Raw genomic sequence first — 16,131 nt, forward strand, 5'->3', positions numbered from 1 at the left:
TATTATTATTATTATTGTGGCGGTGGTGTTTAAATTAGGCCCGCCCCATGCGTCCTGTTTCTCCCGGAAACGGAAGTCGTCTCTCGGGCAGAGACAGCAGCCTCGGCTCGGTCGGTGACAGCAGCAACCGCTACCGCTGACAGCTAACGTTAGCTCGGGTCTGTCCGCCGCGGGTTGGCTCGCTTCGTTTCTTTCTTCGTTTGGAAAATAAACACTATGGCGGCCGCGGATCACCGATTCTCGAGTGACGGCGGGCCGGCCAGCAGAGGAGGGTTCCCGGCCGGGGAGAGTAGCAACGACCGCGACGGTTCGGGTGGCGGCAGCGGGGAGAGCGAACGGGAGCGGGATCGAGCCACCTTCGAGTGCAACATTTGCTTGGACACTGCCAGGGACGCCGTCATCAGTCTGTGCGGACACCTGTTCTGGTACGTGCTGGCTTCATTTGTTTCGCAAACACGGACTTAGTGTGGTTTGTTTGGCCGCCTGTTAGGCCTCCTCTTGGGTTGTTTCTAACGGCGGAATCACGCCCCTCGACGCTCCGGTAATCGGTCGGTTGTGAACGGGATAAGAGACTATTAGATAACTCTGTGAAGGGTGTTTGTCTTCAGCATGTAGCTGAACTTTAACCCGTGAACTAAGCCGCCTTTTTAATGCCTTAAAGAGTGATCCCATGTATTTTAAGGGAATAAAGTTTCTGGAATCAGCAGATCAGCAGATGTACACCACCACAGTGGATTTCAAATTAATCAGTCTGGGATTGAAGCGCAGACTCTCAGCTGATGAGCACTTTCATAGCTGGATTATTATCAGTTCTCAGTGTTTCATGTCTGATTTAACAGACCAAGATAAGTGCGTACTGTGAAACCACACGAGTCGTTAAAAAGTCTGTGATGCAAGTTTTTGGTCAGACCACCCAGCCCTAGTCAGAGCTCACAGCTGCAATTGGCGCCTGGTTTGACCGGTGACACATTAACTTCTGTGTTCCACCTCCCTGCTGATCATGGGCAGTTTTCAGATCAGGTTCACAAAATGCTGAATGCACATAATGGGCAGTGAAAACGCCTTGTAGCTATGGCCTCGGTGAGCCAGAATCCTGAGATTAGAAAACAGCATAGCTGACAAGTTTTATCAAAGACTGAAATTAGGTGTTGGGTAACAGCTGTAATTCTAGTTTGTTCCATCACTGTTGGCTCTGGCTTTGCACAAGGCTCAACCTTCAGTCCACTCTGTGTTGAATATTTACACACGCTCAGTGATGTGGTGGCTTCATTCATGAGTTGTGACTCTTGGCTGAGGTTAATGTGGGATTAGGGCCAATCCAACGGTCATCCTAATCGTTTCCAGCAGAACCGTAGCTGATGTCAAAGCGTAGTGGGCACCTGTTTGTAGTTTTAAGTCACGAAGGCTGGATGAGTGTGTTTTGGCAACAGAGACCTGTGTGGGCTTACACAGTGACATGTTTGCGATGTTTGTTCTCTCTGTTTCACAGGTGAGGTGTTTGCTGGTTGGAGAAAAGCTCAGCAGCAAACATGAAAATAAAAACAGATGTGTTTTAACTGTCCAAGATCCATCATATCACCTCATCCGCAGGAGATAACATGATAGGAGCAACCTGTAATTTAACTTTTTATTTTGTCTTTTATTTGAAATGAAAATTCTGATAGGGATGCAAAATCTAAGCAGGCAAGAACTAGAGCAGACCAGCTACCACTGGCTTCTCCAGTCTGCAGGTGACTGAACCAGAAACCCTGATAAACCTAAAGGCATAGAATGAAACATTGCATGTGTGGGGAGGAGGGTAAATGTGGCTTGTAGTTTTAAAAAGGCCTTTAAGAGCTCATTAGACTACAAACCCCAGCTAAGTGTACATACTTGCATACATACATATTGTATAGACAAGTGCTTTATCTACGACTCCTCCATGGCCACATGCATGTTTTTTGGACTGTAGGAGGAAGCCGAACCTACCCAAACACAGGAAGAACGTGCAGACTCAACACAGGAAGCTGCCAGTGGATTCAAACCTAGAACCTTCTAGCTGTGAGGTGACAGTGTTTCGTACAAATTGCATGACGTGAAATACAAGAAACTTACTAATCATTACACAATTCTGGTGCAGGTTTGTCTATTTTGGTCCTTCCAAAACGACCAAACTCACTCTTCGCCCGGCTTTGTCAGGCTTAATTTAGTTTGGTTGAACTTTTTTTGTTTATCAGTAACTTTTTCTGTTAATCAGTAGAAACAACCCTACAGTTAGGGGCACAGTTGCCTTACAGCGTTGTGTTTAGGCTCCCTCGTTACATGCTGATGTAATTTAGCTGCCGTGTTACTCGTGTCTCCCTCTGCTCTCTGAAGTCCTGATGAAACGGCGATGATGAAACCGTCAGCAAGGATAGAAGAACACCTTTAGATTAAAGTTGCATCAGCGCTGCAAGCCTACATCTAATCTTTTTTAACCACACGAAACTCCCAGCCTTTCACCTGATCAGCCGAGCATTCATTCTGACTGTGTGTGGCCGATTCTCCATCAGTAGACTCCTGCTAGTTTATACACTGTGCAGCTTCCAGATTTATGTGTGAGAGATGTTAATTTCCTTATAACACTTCAAGGTTAATGAGCGTGTGACATCTTTACAGTCCCAGAGTGAGCGCACACTCGAGCATACTTGTCGTCCACACAGGCTGCAGAGCAAATGAATTTGCTCCTCCAGGATGAGAGCTCATCAAGTTGGAATTAGAAATGTATCAAAAAAATAAATATGCTCATTAATATTATCCAGTAAACCTCTGAAAAGAATCCCACATTTCAGTTGGCATATTTAAAACCTTAAAGAGTTTGACATAAAGGTATGATTATAAAATGGTTACATTTAGGTTTTACTTAATCTGACTGGAGACATCCCAAACCCTCTTGGGAACCACCAACTTTTAATTACTACATAAATCTACACTCATTGGTTACTTTTAGGAGTTGGACCCCCCGTCTTCCAAGTTAAGTTAATTTTACATGAAATGAGCCGTACGGATTATTGGATTATTATTAATCTCTGGCTCTTTTCCACAGTGCGTCTTTTGTCCTGTCCCCCTCCCCTCCCCTCCCCTCAGCCCAGCCTGGTTCTGGTCAGCCTGGTTCTGACAGAGGTTTCTTCCTGTTAAAAGGAAGTTTTTCCTTCCCGCTGTCACAAAGTAGGTTTTTTGTTTTGTTAATTGCTGCATTCTTGTTTTAATGTTATGAAATGAGACTCAAGTGACCTCACTTGAGGTGGTACTGTAAGGAAGCATATAGTCTGCATTCTGGCTTCATTGCCATTTATTGGATATTAAGCAGCTAGTTTCAGGTTGTCTAAACGTGTGCCCACATGCTTAGTCAGAGCTGATAGGTTTGTTTTATTAACTTTGGCTTTGCACTTTGTTCAGCTGTTGGTATTCAGGAGAAAGTCATTCTCAGCAGCAATCTGAAAGTTGGTATTAAAGCAATGTACACACTGAGACGTGCTGTGAAAGTCTGAGCATGTGTGTAAAGATTTGCAGATTAACACAGGGTTTTGTGTTATGGATTGGCTCTGCTGGTTGTTAGTTTGTTCACATTAAGGTGTTGATTTGGGCTCACCTGATGCGGTGAATGTTATGTAATTGTTATGGTGTCAAAAACAAGCCCTGCCTGTTCCCCTGCATGACTGGGGTTAGAGTAGAAAAGAATTATATAAGTACTACTGTACTAGTTACTTAACGTTATCAGTTTATCTGACAAAGAATCTCTGGCGTGTAGAAAGGATTTACAAACAGAAAACAGTTGAGGCACTTAGAGGAAACTTTAACCACAGAAATTTGTTTTCACCTTTCCAGCACACTTCAGGTACAGTTAAATCTACTGACTGTGTTTTCTTTATAAATATTGCCAGTGGAAAAATGTTTTGCTCACTTCAAGGAGAAATTTTAAGTTTTATACTTTTTATTCTTGAAATCTTTAAACCAACTAAAGATTCTTTCTTCTGATTGGCTACCCCTGAAAAACAGAAGGTTAAAACAGTAGATGAATGGGGTTAGAGGAATGCGAGTGCTGTTCCAGCAGGGCAAGCAAGGAAAGCACTGCTTGCACAGTGAAGTGAAACTGATCTCCCTCTTTGCATCTCAAACAGCATCTCTCATTGCCTGTTTGCAACATCCTTTAAAATACTGCCATCTTGTGGCCACAGTTGCCTGTTGTCTCTGGAAGCGGGGTTAACTTTGCTTCAAGTGGAATCTGAAGCACCTCTTCATTTCACGGGCTTGTCCATGTCATTGTAAAAATAGTTTAAGTTTGTCAAGCTGAGAGCCCAGCAGCTTTTCTTACTGTTTGCTTCTGTCCTTTGTGGATAAACCTGTGTGGTCTGTAACAGTAATGGGAAACCATCATGCTAGACAATCTGCCGTTCATTTTCTCAGCTTGCGTTTCAGTAAAAGTCACAGCACAACACTGAGCTCGTTATTTTAACCTTTGCCCATATTTAATATGAACATCCACCACTGTGACAGTAAATAAGAAAATGAACAACAGATTTAATATTTGTCTGCTGTGTGCTCACATAAATTAGGCCAGAAACAAACCCAAAAAACAAGGTTATGGGTAGGGATGGGTATCGTTTGGGTTTTATTCGAAACCGGTGCCAAACCGGTACTTTTGAAACGGTGCCGGTGCTTAAACGGTGCTCAAACCGGTGCTTAAAGAATGGAGAACACAAAATTGGTCCAAAAACCTCTCATGTTCAGCTGTTTTTTTGTAAAAAGATAACAATGTTAGCCTTTTCTGCAGCTATGGGGCATATATATTATCACTCTTGGCTGGAAGCAGTGCTTAAACAATGGAAAAAAACACAAACTTTGTTCAAAAACCTCTCATGTTTAGCTGTTTTCCACTTTTTCTTTGGTCATTTTAGCCTTTTTGACCAGGGTGAAAGGAGCATCTGCCATCAAACAAGAAGACAGCTGCATGTAGCTATGATGATGTTTGCTAGTTCACCTTACATGCATTAATGTAATAATGTGGTTAGCCTACTCAACGTAAATTACACACAAACAACATTAAGCTACTCACGCAGAGAAGAACGGCTGCTGCTGCCATCATCATCCGTCATCATTTCTGCTACACTGGCAGGGCTCCGGGTCCGATAACAGGCACCACACCCGCAGTAGATGTGCTCGGTGTGAGGTATTGCAGCAAGCTATCAAATACGGCGCATTTTTCGGCTTTTAAAAAAAAAACCGCTATGCGTCGCCAGGTGTTTCATCGGATTCGAGGTGTTACCTCCTTTGGCAGTATCAGTATCACAGTATCAGCTTAAAGCACTTGTTGCAGGCTGCTGAGTTTGCATATTTTGCTGTGAAGTACAGCCAGACTTTTGACTGCTTCGCCTTCGGCATTTTTAATCTGTAGCTCTGCTCTAAAAGAACGTACGTACCTGGACCCGCCTACTATCCTCGGAAACGTAAAACGATTGGCTAGAATTCAAAGTGTATCACAGCTCAGGAAAAAAAGCACCGAAATAAAGTACCGAAATGTGCGCTGCTTTTCGGTCTGGTTACTACCGTTTATGTCAGAACCGGTGCCATGATACCGGTACCCATCCCTAGTTATGGGCTTTGTGATGATTAATCTGTGTGTAGTTTTGATAACTGCAGTTTGGTGCATTGAAAGTTGAAAATCAGACTTTTAGTAATTTGTTTTTGTTTTTAAATCTTTAATGGTATAATATGTTGATCAGGTCATATACAGCTGGTCAATATTTTAAACAACTTTTTAATTTATCAGCTGAATAAGGTTCAAGTAAGAACTCATGCTATTAACTTAAATATATTGACTGTGTTTTAATGTGAGTGCACCAGGACTCTTATCTTTGCTGAGGTCTGCTGTGGGTAGTTTGGTCTATTTAAAGGGTTTTTTGTTTTGTTTTGTTTTTTTGGTATCCAATGAGACAGAATGTCAGTGGTGCAGATCATATATAAAAGATGGATGCATAAGCCAAAAGTTACTGTATTTGCACATCCACCTCTGTCAGCAGCCACCAAATAGTTTTTTGTACCAGGCTGTAAATATGTTTTTTCTTATTCAAGGTTGGTCATTTTGTGTGGATGACACAAAGTGACAAAAACTATTTCTGTTGTTTGTCGTGGCCTTGAAGTAGCTATAAGCTGTTAATATGAAGAAATATTCAGCACTTGAGAACTGTTTGTCTTGAAAATACCTCAGTGTTGGGGCGTCTCCCCAAACCTGCATCCTGGCCTCCCACAATGCAGCAGCAGGTTGGCCTGGCCCGCAGTCTTGAAAACAGATGAAGCCAATTAATGCAAACAATAGGGAGCATTTTAATCAGCCACCTTTGAGGAGCAGGTTTGTCTGTTATTTAAAATTTCTGCTCTCCTCTGGAACTCATCCATTATATATTCAGGTAAAGTTTGCAGGAGTGTGGGAGTTACTGTTGATGTTTTAACTAAAAGATGCTGTTGTGAGAATGTAAATTAATCTTTTCTTTCCTCGCTCTTTACAGCTGGCCCTGTCTTCATCAGGTGAGTGTTTCATACTTCCTGTAGTGTATTTTTACAGGGCTTTTAGAGACTTGATTAAGCAGTTCAAGGTCATTTAATTTCAATATTAAAAATTGTGATATTTGTTTTTAAAGTATACCTGATTCAGAGCTCAAAATGACGATTATTTATATTATACTGGAACTTGATGAGGCTCCTCAGCTTTCTTAAATAAGCTGATTTCCATTTAAGTAAACCTTTTTTCGATTGGCTGCCCCCCACAAGGTTCGGACAGCAGGTGGGTGGGGCTTTTTGTGCTGAAACAGTCTGGAAGGGCTCCTAGAATTTAGCTCAGGATTATTATTGGCTTCATTTTAAGGGGGTCAAACTAACAGCACAGTGAGGAAGACCTCAGTGAAGGTCTGAGCATGTCCACAGTCCTGAGAGGAGGCCTGTAATCAGCACAATCAGTTCAGAGTGATGATGTAAGCTCAGTGTGGAAGCTGCACCTGTCGGTTGATTTAATGCAGCTTAAAGATGCTAATGTACTTAATGCCTCCTCTTACTGCCACTTCCTTCACTTCTCACCACTGTAAACATGTTGTGCTTCACATCTCTTGCTGTAAATAAAGTTTTAGAAAATGCAGTGGGTAGCGTCACTTAGGTTCCACTGTTGAATCAGCAAATAAAGATCGGTTTGTGTGACGTGGATTGCAATCATTTTGACATCCTTCTCCTTGCTCTGCTCCTCCTAATCAGTGGTTGGAGACGCGGCCCAGCCGACAGCAGTGTCCCGTGTGCAAGGCGGGCATCAGCAGAGAGAAAGTAATCCCGCTGTATGGCAGAGGGAGCTCCAGCCAGGAGGACCCCAGGTGAGCAGAGTCTTTGCTGCGTGTGTGTCTTTTTTGGTTGTTAGCTTCTTTCTGACTGTTTCTGCTGTTTCAGGTTGAAAACTCCACCCCGGCCTCAGGGGCAGAGAACAGAGCCTGAGAGCAGAGGCGGGGTGAGTTGGTTTATATTTTCACACTGGTTTTAAAATAAAAAGCTGAGTTTAGCTTATATTAAAGCTTCTTTGCCGGGTTTCTCTCTTCGCTCAGATGTTCCGCGGTTTCGGGGACACCGGCTTCCACATGTCTTTCGGCATCGGAGCGTTCCCCTTCGGCTTCTTCACAACAGTCTTCAACGCCAACGACCCCTTCCACAGAGCAGGTAAACAAAGGAAATAAAGTCTTCTGCTGTTACAGCTGAACCCCAGAAAATATCAGCCTAGAGATATAGATATAAATAATATAAAGTTTTGTCGTTAACAGATATTAATTATTGTGCTTTTGTATTCATTCAAACTGAGTGTATAACAAGGCTCTCTGTAGGAGCCTGTGTGTTTAGTAAAAGTCCAGCTCAAAAGAATTTTAGCAAATCCAAAAATTATGTTTGGATTTTCTTCCTTGGATTTACACATGCATGCGTATGATAGTTGTAGGACATGGAAGCATTAGCAAATCCATGGTCAGGCCTGAATAAATTGACTCATCAGTGTGAATAATTACAAGACTGCGAGTCTGAAGCCCTCAGGTTATCAGTGTGCTAAATGATTGGTTTTAAGCAGCATTAATCCCCTAAGCCACGATTAAAACACTAAAAGTTTCTTCCTTGTTATTTCTCCACGTTTCACTGCTGGACCTGTTTAATTGGTCTTTAATTTTGCATCTTAGATTTAGTATAGTTTCATTTTAAAGCACATGTTTTCTCCGTCACTCATCTCCAGACACTTGTAATAGATTGTATTTTAAATTTAAATCGACCAGCATTATAGTGAAAACTGTTTCCCATCAGTCTCTCTTTGCTGGGGGTCAGCACAGTCTCTCTTGTGCTGATGTATGGAAGGTCGTTTCTACCACAAGAGCAAAAAAATACAAATTAACACTTTTTTTTTTTCAGAAGTTGGAAAGCTATACATTTATTTATTTTTAGTGGCAAAATTTTCCACAGGAGTTTGTACCATGAATGCAAGATTTGCTGTGTGAGCATGCAGTAACACTGCCCTCTAGAGGTCAGAATGTTCCAGTACACATTGCGTTTTATCAATGAGAAAACTGCAAACTGCAAAAAAAAAAAAAAACTCAGATGCCTCAGGCTGCTAAAATAGATCTAGAAAGGAGACGAAAATAACTTCAGTGGATTCTTCCCCTGAAGACTAAAGACATGTGGGCTCAGAGTCAGTTTGGCACAGGAAACGATCAGAGCAGGAGAAACCTGAAAATGGCTTCAGATGCAGTCCAGAGGTGCACAAGGAAACTTCCTCGAGGAACAAACTATAAACACTCGCAGCTATACTAACCTTCACAATCCTTCTCCTCTTCCTGTAGATCAGTACGTCGGTGACCACCAGGGCAACGGCAACGGCAATGGCAACAACGGCAATAACAACTGGCAAGACTCTCTATTCCTGTTCGTCGCCATCTTCTTCTTCTTCTGGCTGCTAAGCGTGTGACGCAGACCTGGTGGCGGACACACGAGTGATTATTGATGTCTGGGAGGGAGGGGCGCATTAAACAAAAAAAACAAAACGGCAAACACAACTCGCACACTTAACCTGAGCCACAGACACATACTCGCGTTCCATTTTCTAACCGGAGGGGGTAGAGGGAGGTTTGTGTTTGAGACCATGAATACAGAAGTTTGATTTTTCTCTTCCTCACTATATCAGATCACTTCAGGACACTCGGCCCCACCCCTCTCGTCCACGTGCTCTTTATTTATGCAAGACGTTCACTGGAAAGTAGTGCAGCACAGAGTTAGCCCTCCCAGTGTGCACACAGCTGTAGATGGATGCACAGAGAGCATAAAGAGGCAGTATTACATGATCAGGGTGAGCTACGTCGCGAGATCTTATTCGTCTTTTGGTGTCCAGTGTTGCAGAAGAAGAAAGCTGGGTGGAGCAGTCTTTAGGAAAGTGGGTTTTCCTGAAGCACAGAGAGGAAGGGTGTGAGAGGGGTTAGAATACAGGGAGGAGATGTTGTCGTAGAATTGGCGACAGACAGAAGCGGCCCTGTGGGATGCTTTTGTTTTGTTGTTTTTTTTTTCTTCTTCTTCTAAACATTTGTCTTAACAAAAACTGCCTTCGCACTGTGAAGCTGTCTGTAGTCGGAGCTGCCCTACACCTCGGGGCGCGTGCCGTTGTCGCACCACTTGTTCCTTGTAGTTCCCTGCGTGTTTGGGGAAAAATGGGCCGGTTAGGTTGTTTTTCATGCCCACATCAGCTACTTTAAAGAGTGTGAGGTGCACGGTTAACAAAAGGGGGCAGAATAAATCAATATGCAGGATTGAAAAGCAGCAGTTTGGTCTCCTCACACATGATTAAAAAAAAAAAAAAAAAACAGATTTAAATTACGTCCTTTGATTTTTCCTGACTGTATGTGTCTCGGTGTGTGTGTATACATTCTGTATTTGTACATATGGATATTGTAAATGCTGTTTTTATGTATTTCTGACTGGAGAACCAGCCGTGGAGAGCAAAAGAGAACAAGATGTGGGTCTTGAGATGCTTCTTGTTTTTCGGAGCTCGTTTGATTTAAAAAGTTAATAATCCCCCTCCTGAGAAAGCAGAATTTTGTTGCCCCGCTAATGTGATGATTTTGACGAGGCTTGTAGTTCTTTTGACTGTACAGCAGAGTAACTGACACAAATTCATTTTAATGTGTTTAAAAATGTGAAGTGCAAAGTGTTAAGTGACCCCTGAAGTTTTTTTGTGGGTTTTTTTTTTTGTTTTGTTTTTTTTCTTCTTGAATATTCTAGTCAAACATGGGCCAAAATAAACGAATCAGAGTCATAGCGCTTTATGCTTCATGTTTTCCCACATCAGAATCTCCCACAGTTATGCAGAAATCAACTGCACTCAAGTGTGAGTTACTAGGAGTCTGATGAGCACTTCTTCCTCTTATAATTTTTCCCCTCTTCAGACACACTTCACACTGAAAGGCTTCTTGTAACTTGAGCCATTCTGGGAATCCAGAATGGCTCAAGCCGAGCTCCGCTGATTTGCATCCAGGTCTTTAGCACTTCAACAGTCATATCGGGGTCAGAGATGAATACGGGTCCTCTATAGTTGCCCAGGGATCCTCTCTCCTCCTCTCTCAACACTTGATGTTGTGAGGCTTATGTGACACTAAAACAAGTGATGGAAGTCTTTGGAGAAACGTGGAGACGTAGTGCAAAACCAAAAATGAACTAAGATTAAAACGTGGTCTCGTTCTGTGTTGTCATTTTTTTTTTTATCTTATTGAAGTGGACAATTAAACAACTGAGTTAACTTACAGAAAATGATCAAGTTATTCATTGAAAGCTTCTCAGATGTGATCATTTGCTACATTAAAAGCTGACCTGTTGTGATTTTTCATTATTTTTCTGTCATATATTTATACTGTCAGAGGTAAAATGGGTGTTGTGCTAAAAACTGGGACTTCTACTTTGTAACAGGAATGCTGTTTGTGGCTTAATATCATTCACGATGGATTCATTTGACATGTTTCACATATTATAGGCCAGGGGTCCCCAATCCCAGTCCACGAGGGCCGGTGTCCCTGCAGGTTTTAGATGTGTCCTTGATCCAACACAGCTGATTTAAATGGATAAATTACCTTCTCAACATGTCTTGAAGTTCTCCAGAGGCCTGGTAATGAACTAATCATGTGATTCAGGTGTGTTGACCCAGGGTGAGATCTAAAACCTGCAGGGACACCGGCCCTCGTGGACTGGGATTAAGGACCCCTGTTATAGGCCAACAAGTTATTTAAAGCAGTTTAAATACAGAAAATCACTTTTTCGCACAATACTGGCTCTATGTGGACTGATAGCTCTACAGCAACCCCAGCACCATTCCCTGGTTGTATTAACCAGGGAATGGTGCTGTTTTATGGGGGCTCAGCTCCTAGTCATAATGTCATGCATGCCAGTGCCTTGTGATTAATATTAATAGAATACGTTGTTTTCACATTTGCAAAGCTCAATTCAAACTGGATAAACATTACAATGCTACATTCAAGAGCAGCTTAATTAATTGGATGAGCTATTGTAGTTTCTAAGAGTAACATGAAGTAAATCAGAGATTTCAATCTAATCCACACATTTTAGGGTGGAGCTTTTAGTTGGATGAGATAAGAAACATGCACAACATTATTTTAGTCTGCTAAGAGTTCAACTGATCATCAAGCACTTAACCTTCCTCTCGCGTTAGGGTCAGGATAAAAGTGCCTTTAAATTTACTACATTAAGGTTTATTGACTTTAGGGAATCTCTATTTAAACAAAATTAAATTTCATTAAATTATTGCTTTGCTGAAAAAGATGACCTTTGCATAAGACTATAAAACAATAATTAGTGCCAAAACTGAAATCATAAACACACTGAGAATGAGAGGGACACGTCGACATACAGAACAATTTTCCAGGCAACAATGTCACTGTTGAATAATGTCAAGAGTCCTCAGATTTTACAACAGAGATACTAGAGCAACATCTGAAGTGCTTGCACCTATCGAGGATGTATGGGAAAATCAGTATCTGCTCTCTGGGAGGTTAATAATTTCATTCTCATCACATAAGAAGAAAAGGGAATGCAAATGTATTTAACAATTAGAAGAAACAATTAAATCCTTAGACGAAGCCTACGTTTTCTCCCAGAAACAGGAAACGCTGAGCTTAATACACAAGGCAAAACTAAAATTAAATGAAGTTATTGATTTAAAACAAACAAAAAAAAAAAAAAAAACAGAACTCAATTGTTAGGACAAAGACTGCACTTGTCAAATTTTGAACATGGGAGCAAATCAGGTTGATTTCTAGCTAACCAGTTAAAAAAAGAAAAAAAAAAGCCATATGTGCTGGGAACACAGTATTTGAGCCTGAAAGAATAAACAAAACTTTCAGGGACTTTTATTCAGACTGGAAAATTAAATATTCATAAAATATATTTAATGAAAATAATTGAGGAATAAAATAATTCTAGGTAAAACTATGTAAAAATAGAGAGATTTCAGTGCCACCATTCAGTAGCTGAAACATCAAATGACACGTATGCTTTAAAAGCATTAATATTGGCTCATCTGGGGGGCGCTATGGAGCCGCGGACCAAGATGGCAGCATAACGTGGTTGCTCCGTGTAACCTGCATTAAAAACCCAGAACAACCCAAAACTGGAAACTTAACTGCTATTGGAAAATGTCAAAAACGACTAATCTCAAGGACTGTGATATTTTCACCCGAAAACGCGGTTCCCAAAAACCAGTTAAAACCGATATTTTGGCAACGCCTGAAAACAGCGAGGGAGCTGCTAGCGCTAGTAGCATGGGTGACCTTAGCACGGTGTTAGCTGAACTTCGGTCGCTGCGCTCCGAGTTTAGTGTATTCGGAACTAAACTGGACAGCATAGATAACCGTATGGGCGAAATGACGAAGTCAGTTGCTGCATTGGAGACAAACATGACGGAGGTAAAGCAAAATGTTGCTGCAAATGCTACACGACTGGAGGAAGCTGAAAATAGAATAATGTCGGCAGAGGAGCTCCTGGGAAAGAGCGTGGCCGATCTCAGCAATGCCATGAAGCGGATATCCTACCTGGAGGCAAAAACCGACGACCTGGAGAACCGGGGCCGAAGGAAGAACCTGCGGCTATTTGGCCTCCGGGAGGGTGCCGAGGGTCAGCGGCCACTGCTGGAGTTTATAAGGGAGATGTTACCGCGCTGGCTTGAGACCGACAGATCGTTCGTTATTGAGAGGGCTCACCGCACCCTAGCACCTCCAAAGCCAAACCAACACAGAGCTGTCCTTATCCGATTCCTGAACTTCCAAGATCGGGAGTTCGTTTTCCGCTCCACAAAACACAGTAACATCGAGCACGACGGAAACAAACTCTTTTTTGCCCAAGATTTCTCAGCTGAGACCATCCGGCAGCGAACCGAGTTCAACGCGATCAGAAAAGTGTTTGCCGACGAAGGAGTGTTCCGCGGTTTTCAATATAATCCATGCAAGATGAGGATCCTCCACGATGGGAAGATACGCCTGTTTTCATCTCCAAAGGAGGCCAAGGATTTCCACCGTAGATACACTGGACAGGACTAACTGTAGCGGTGAGCGTTTCACTCTCTGAACTGCAGAATCAGCTGCTCATAACTAATAGACGAGCTGTAAAAATCTGTATTTTCGCTCAGTTATAATATTTGGCTTTTTGCTACTCATTGACCTGCCATGTTATTGGACACAGGAAGTTTTTTTTTTTTTTTTTTTTAGAGCTTGAAAATTTTCCATTACGTTTTAATAACGCCACTACAAACGTAATTTTTTTTTTTGTTTGTTTGTTTTTCCTTTCTCTCTCTTTCTCCCTCTTGAACACAACAATGTTACCTACTTTGGTTAAACTTTTATCCTTTCAAGTGGGATTCTGTAAGTTACAAAAAGAACACTGCCATGGAATTATTCTAATTTAGTGGCTAGTATGGGTTTGTTATGTTTATGTTATGTTTGAATATGGTGTATGCATGGTTGACGGACACCACTGTTGCTTTAGTTGGGTTGGGTTCTTATAGTTCAGCTATTCCCCTTTGTAGTGGAATAGCACAGCCCCTAGTTTACTACTCTGAGTAAGGGAAGGGGGGGGAGGGGGGCTTTAAGTGTTATGGGTCAATGCCAGGGTTTTTTTTCTCTATTTATTTCTCTATTTTATTTTAGTCTAAGTTTACTTGTCACTTTTGTTTCCTCGACATCAGCATCACGTGTTGTTATCTTAATATTACAGAATGAAAACTCCAAGTATGGACCAACTAAATACCCGCAATATCTCTGACATAAAAGTCACTAGTTGGAATGTCCGGGGTCTCAGGAAACTAATCAAACTGAAACCGGTTATAAGCAGGATCAAGCAATTGAAATCAAAAATAGTTTTTCTTCAAGAAACACATCTGACAGACTGTGAACTAAAGTCTGTGAGGAACAGATGGCCTGGCCAGGTGATCCACGCATCATACAATAACTATGCAAGAGGTGTAATTATTTTGATTCATAGAAGCATACCATTCCAAATGACAAAAATAATAAAAGACCCTGCTGGTAGGTACGTAATCACTCAGGGTACCATCCTTTCTATTACTTTAAACTTGGTGAGTCTCTATGGCCCAAATGAAAATAAGCCCAAATTTTTTGAAGATCTGTTTCTTACTGTATCTGCTTTGCAAGGACTGTATATAATTGGAGGAGACTTTAACTGTACTCTCAATCCGAGTACGGACCGCTCAACAGGTTCAGATACATATAAAGCACAAACTAGACAACTAATAAATCAATTTATATCAGATATCAACTTGGTAGAAGTGTGGAGAGAACAAAATCCTGATAAAATAGAATTCTCCTGTCATTCAAGTATACATAAATCCCGCTCACGTATAGATTACTTCCTTGTCTCAAGAGAACTTTTATCAAGGATCAAACAGTGTCAGTATGATAGCATAGTGATCAGTGATCATGCAGCTATCTCACTGGGTATCCATCTAGGAAAGTTTATCCATAACCCCCCTCACTGGCAGGTTTCAAACAAATGGCTGCAGAATCCTGAATTTGTTAAATTTATAGAGGAGAAAATAGAAAATTACTTTGAGTTAAATACAGATCAAACTTGTGCCTCAGTGAGATGGGAAGGATTCAAAGCATATATTAGAGGTGAAATTCTTAGCTTTACGAGTACAAAGAATAAACAGCAAAGAAAGCAAATGGAAACCCTGGATAAACAGATTAAATCTTTGGAATTAGACTTAAACGTTAGCGACGACTCAACAAAACAAAGTGAGTTGCTACGTCTGAGAACTGAATACAATAAATTATCATCTGATGCAGCAGCAAAAAGTCTAATGTGGCTGAAGCAATCTTATTATGACCAAGGAGAGAAAGCAGGTAGACTTTTGGCATGGAGAATTAAGAAAATGCAGAGTGAAAGAGCAATTAATAGTATAAAGACCTCTTCAGGGAATGTAACAGTAGACCCATTGGAAATTAATGACAGCTTTAGAGAATTTTATGAAAAATTGTATAAATCAGAATGTGCTCAAACCTCAGAAGAACAGGACATATTCTTAGATCAACTTCAGTTTCAGACGTTAACAGAAAACACAAAGCAGGAATTAGACAGACGTCTAACTACTGAAGAGATATCACAGGCTATCAAAAGCATTAACAGTGGTAAAGCACCTGGGCCAGATGGCTTTCCGATTGAATTTTATAGAACTTTCCAAGACAAATTACTAATTCCACTTTTTAACATGTATGAAGAAGCGTATCAAAATGAAGCTCTCCCACCCACTCTGAGACAGGCAATGATTACTTTGATACTGAAACCTGGCAAACCCCCTGCAGAGCGTTCATCATTTAGACCAATAAGTCTGATGGGGGTTGACACTAAAATACTTTGTAAAGTTTTAGCAAGGAGATTAGACCCCTATATATCACATTTAGTTCATAATGATCAAAATGGCTTTGTGCCAAAACGTCAAGGGTTTCACAATATAAGAACAGTTCTAAATATAATTCACGAGAAATCTGATGCTAAAGATACAGCATTATTATCACTTGATGCTCGTCAAGCTTTTGA

General features: G+C 41.3%; 1 protein-coding gene across 1 annotated transcript; it reads left to right on the top strand.

Annotated features, from left to right (window-relative positions):
- The first annotated feature begins 61 nt into the window (after positions 1–61).
- Positions 62–10,897, top strand: rnf5 (ring finger protein 5). The gene is made up of 6 exons (XM_085147457.1): positions 62–425; positions 6,525–6,543; positions 7,261–7,373; positions 7,447–7,504; positions 7,599–7,710; positions 8,868–10,897. Exons 1-6 carry the CDS (start codon positions 217–219, stop codon positions 8,990–8,992), a joined length of 636 nt encoding a protein of 211 aa, XP_085003583.1. The 5' UTR covers positions 62–216; the 3' UTR covers positions 8,993–10,897.
- Positions 10,898–16,131: the final 5,234 nt, after the last annotated feature.

Source organism: Neolamprologus multifasciatus, chromosome 22, assembly GCF_963576455.1.
Source record: "Neolamprologus multifasciatus chromosome 22, fNeoMul1.2, whole genome shotgun sequence".
Lineage (NCBI taxonomy): Eukaryota > Metazoa > Chordata > Actinopteri > Cichliformes > Cichlidae > Neolamprologus > Neolamprologus multifasciatus.

Bases quoted from the DNA above. Each gene is read 5' to 3' on its own strand.
- rnf5 (XM_085147457.1), top strand. From the start codon at position 217: ATGGCGGCCGCGGATCACCGATTCTCGAGTGACGGCGGGCCGGCCAGC. The intron at 7,505-7,598 runs GTGAGTTGGTTT...CTCTTCGCTCAG, and splicing joins AGCCTGAGAGCAGAGGCGGG to ATGTTCCGCGGTTTCGGGGA. The intron at 7,711-8,867 runs GTAAACAAAGGA...CTCTTCCTGTAG, and splicing joins CGACCCCTTCCACAGAGCAG to ATCAGTACGTCGGTGACCAC.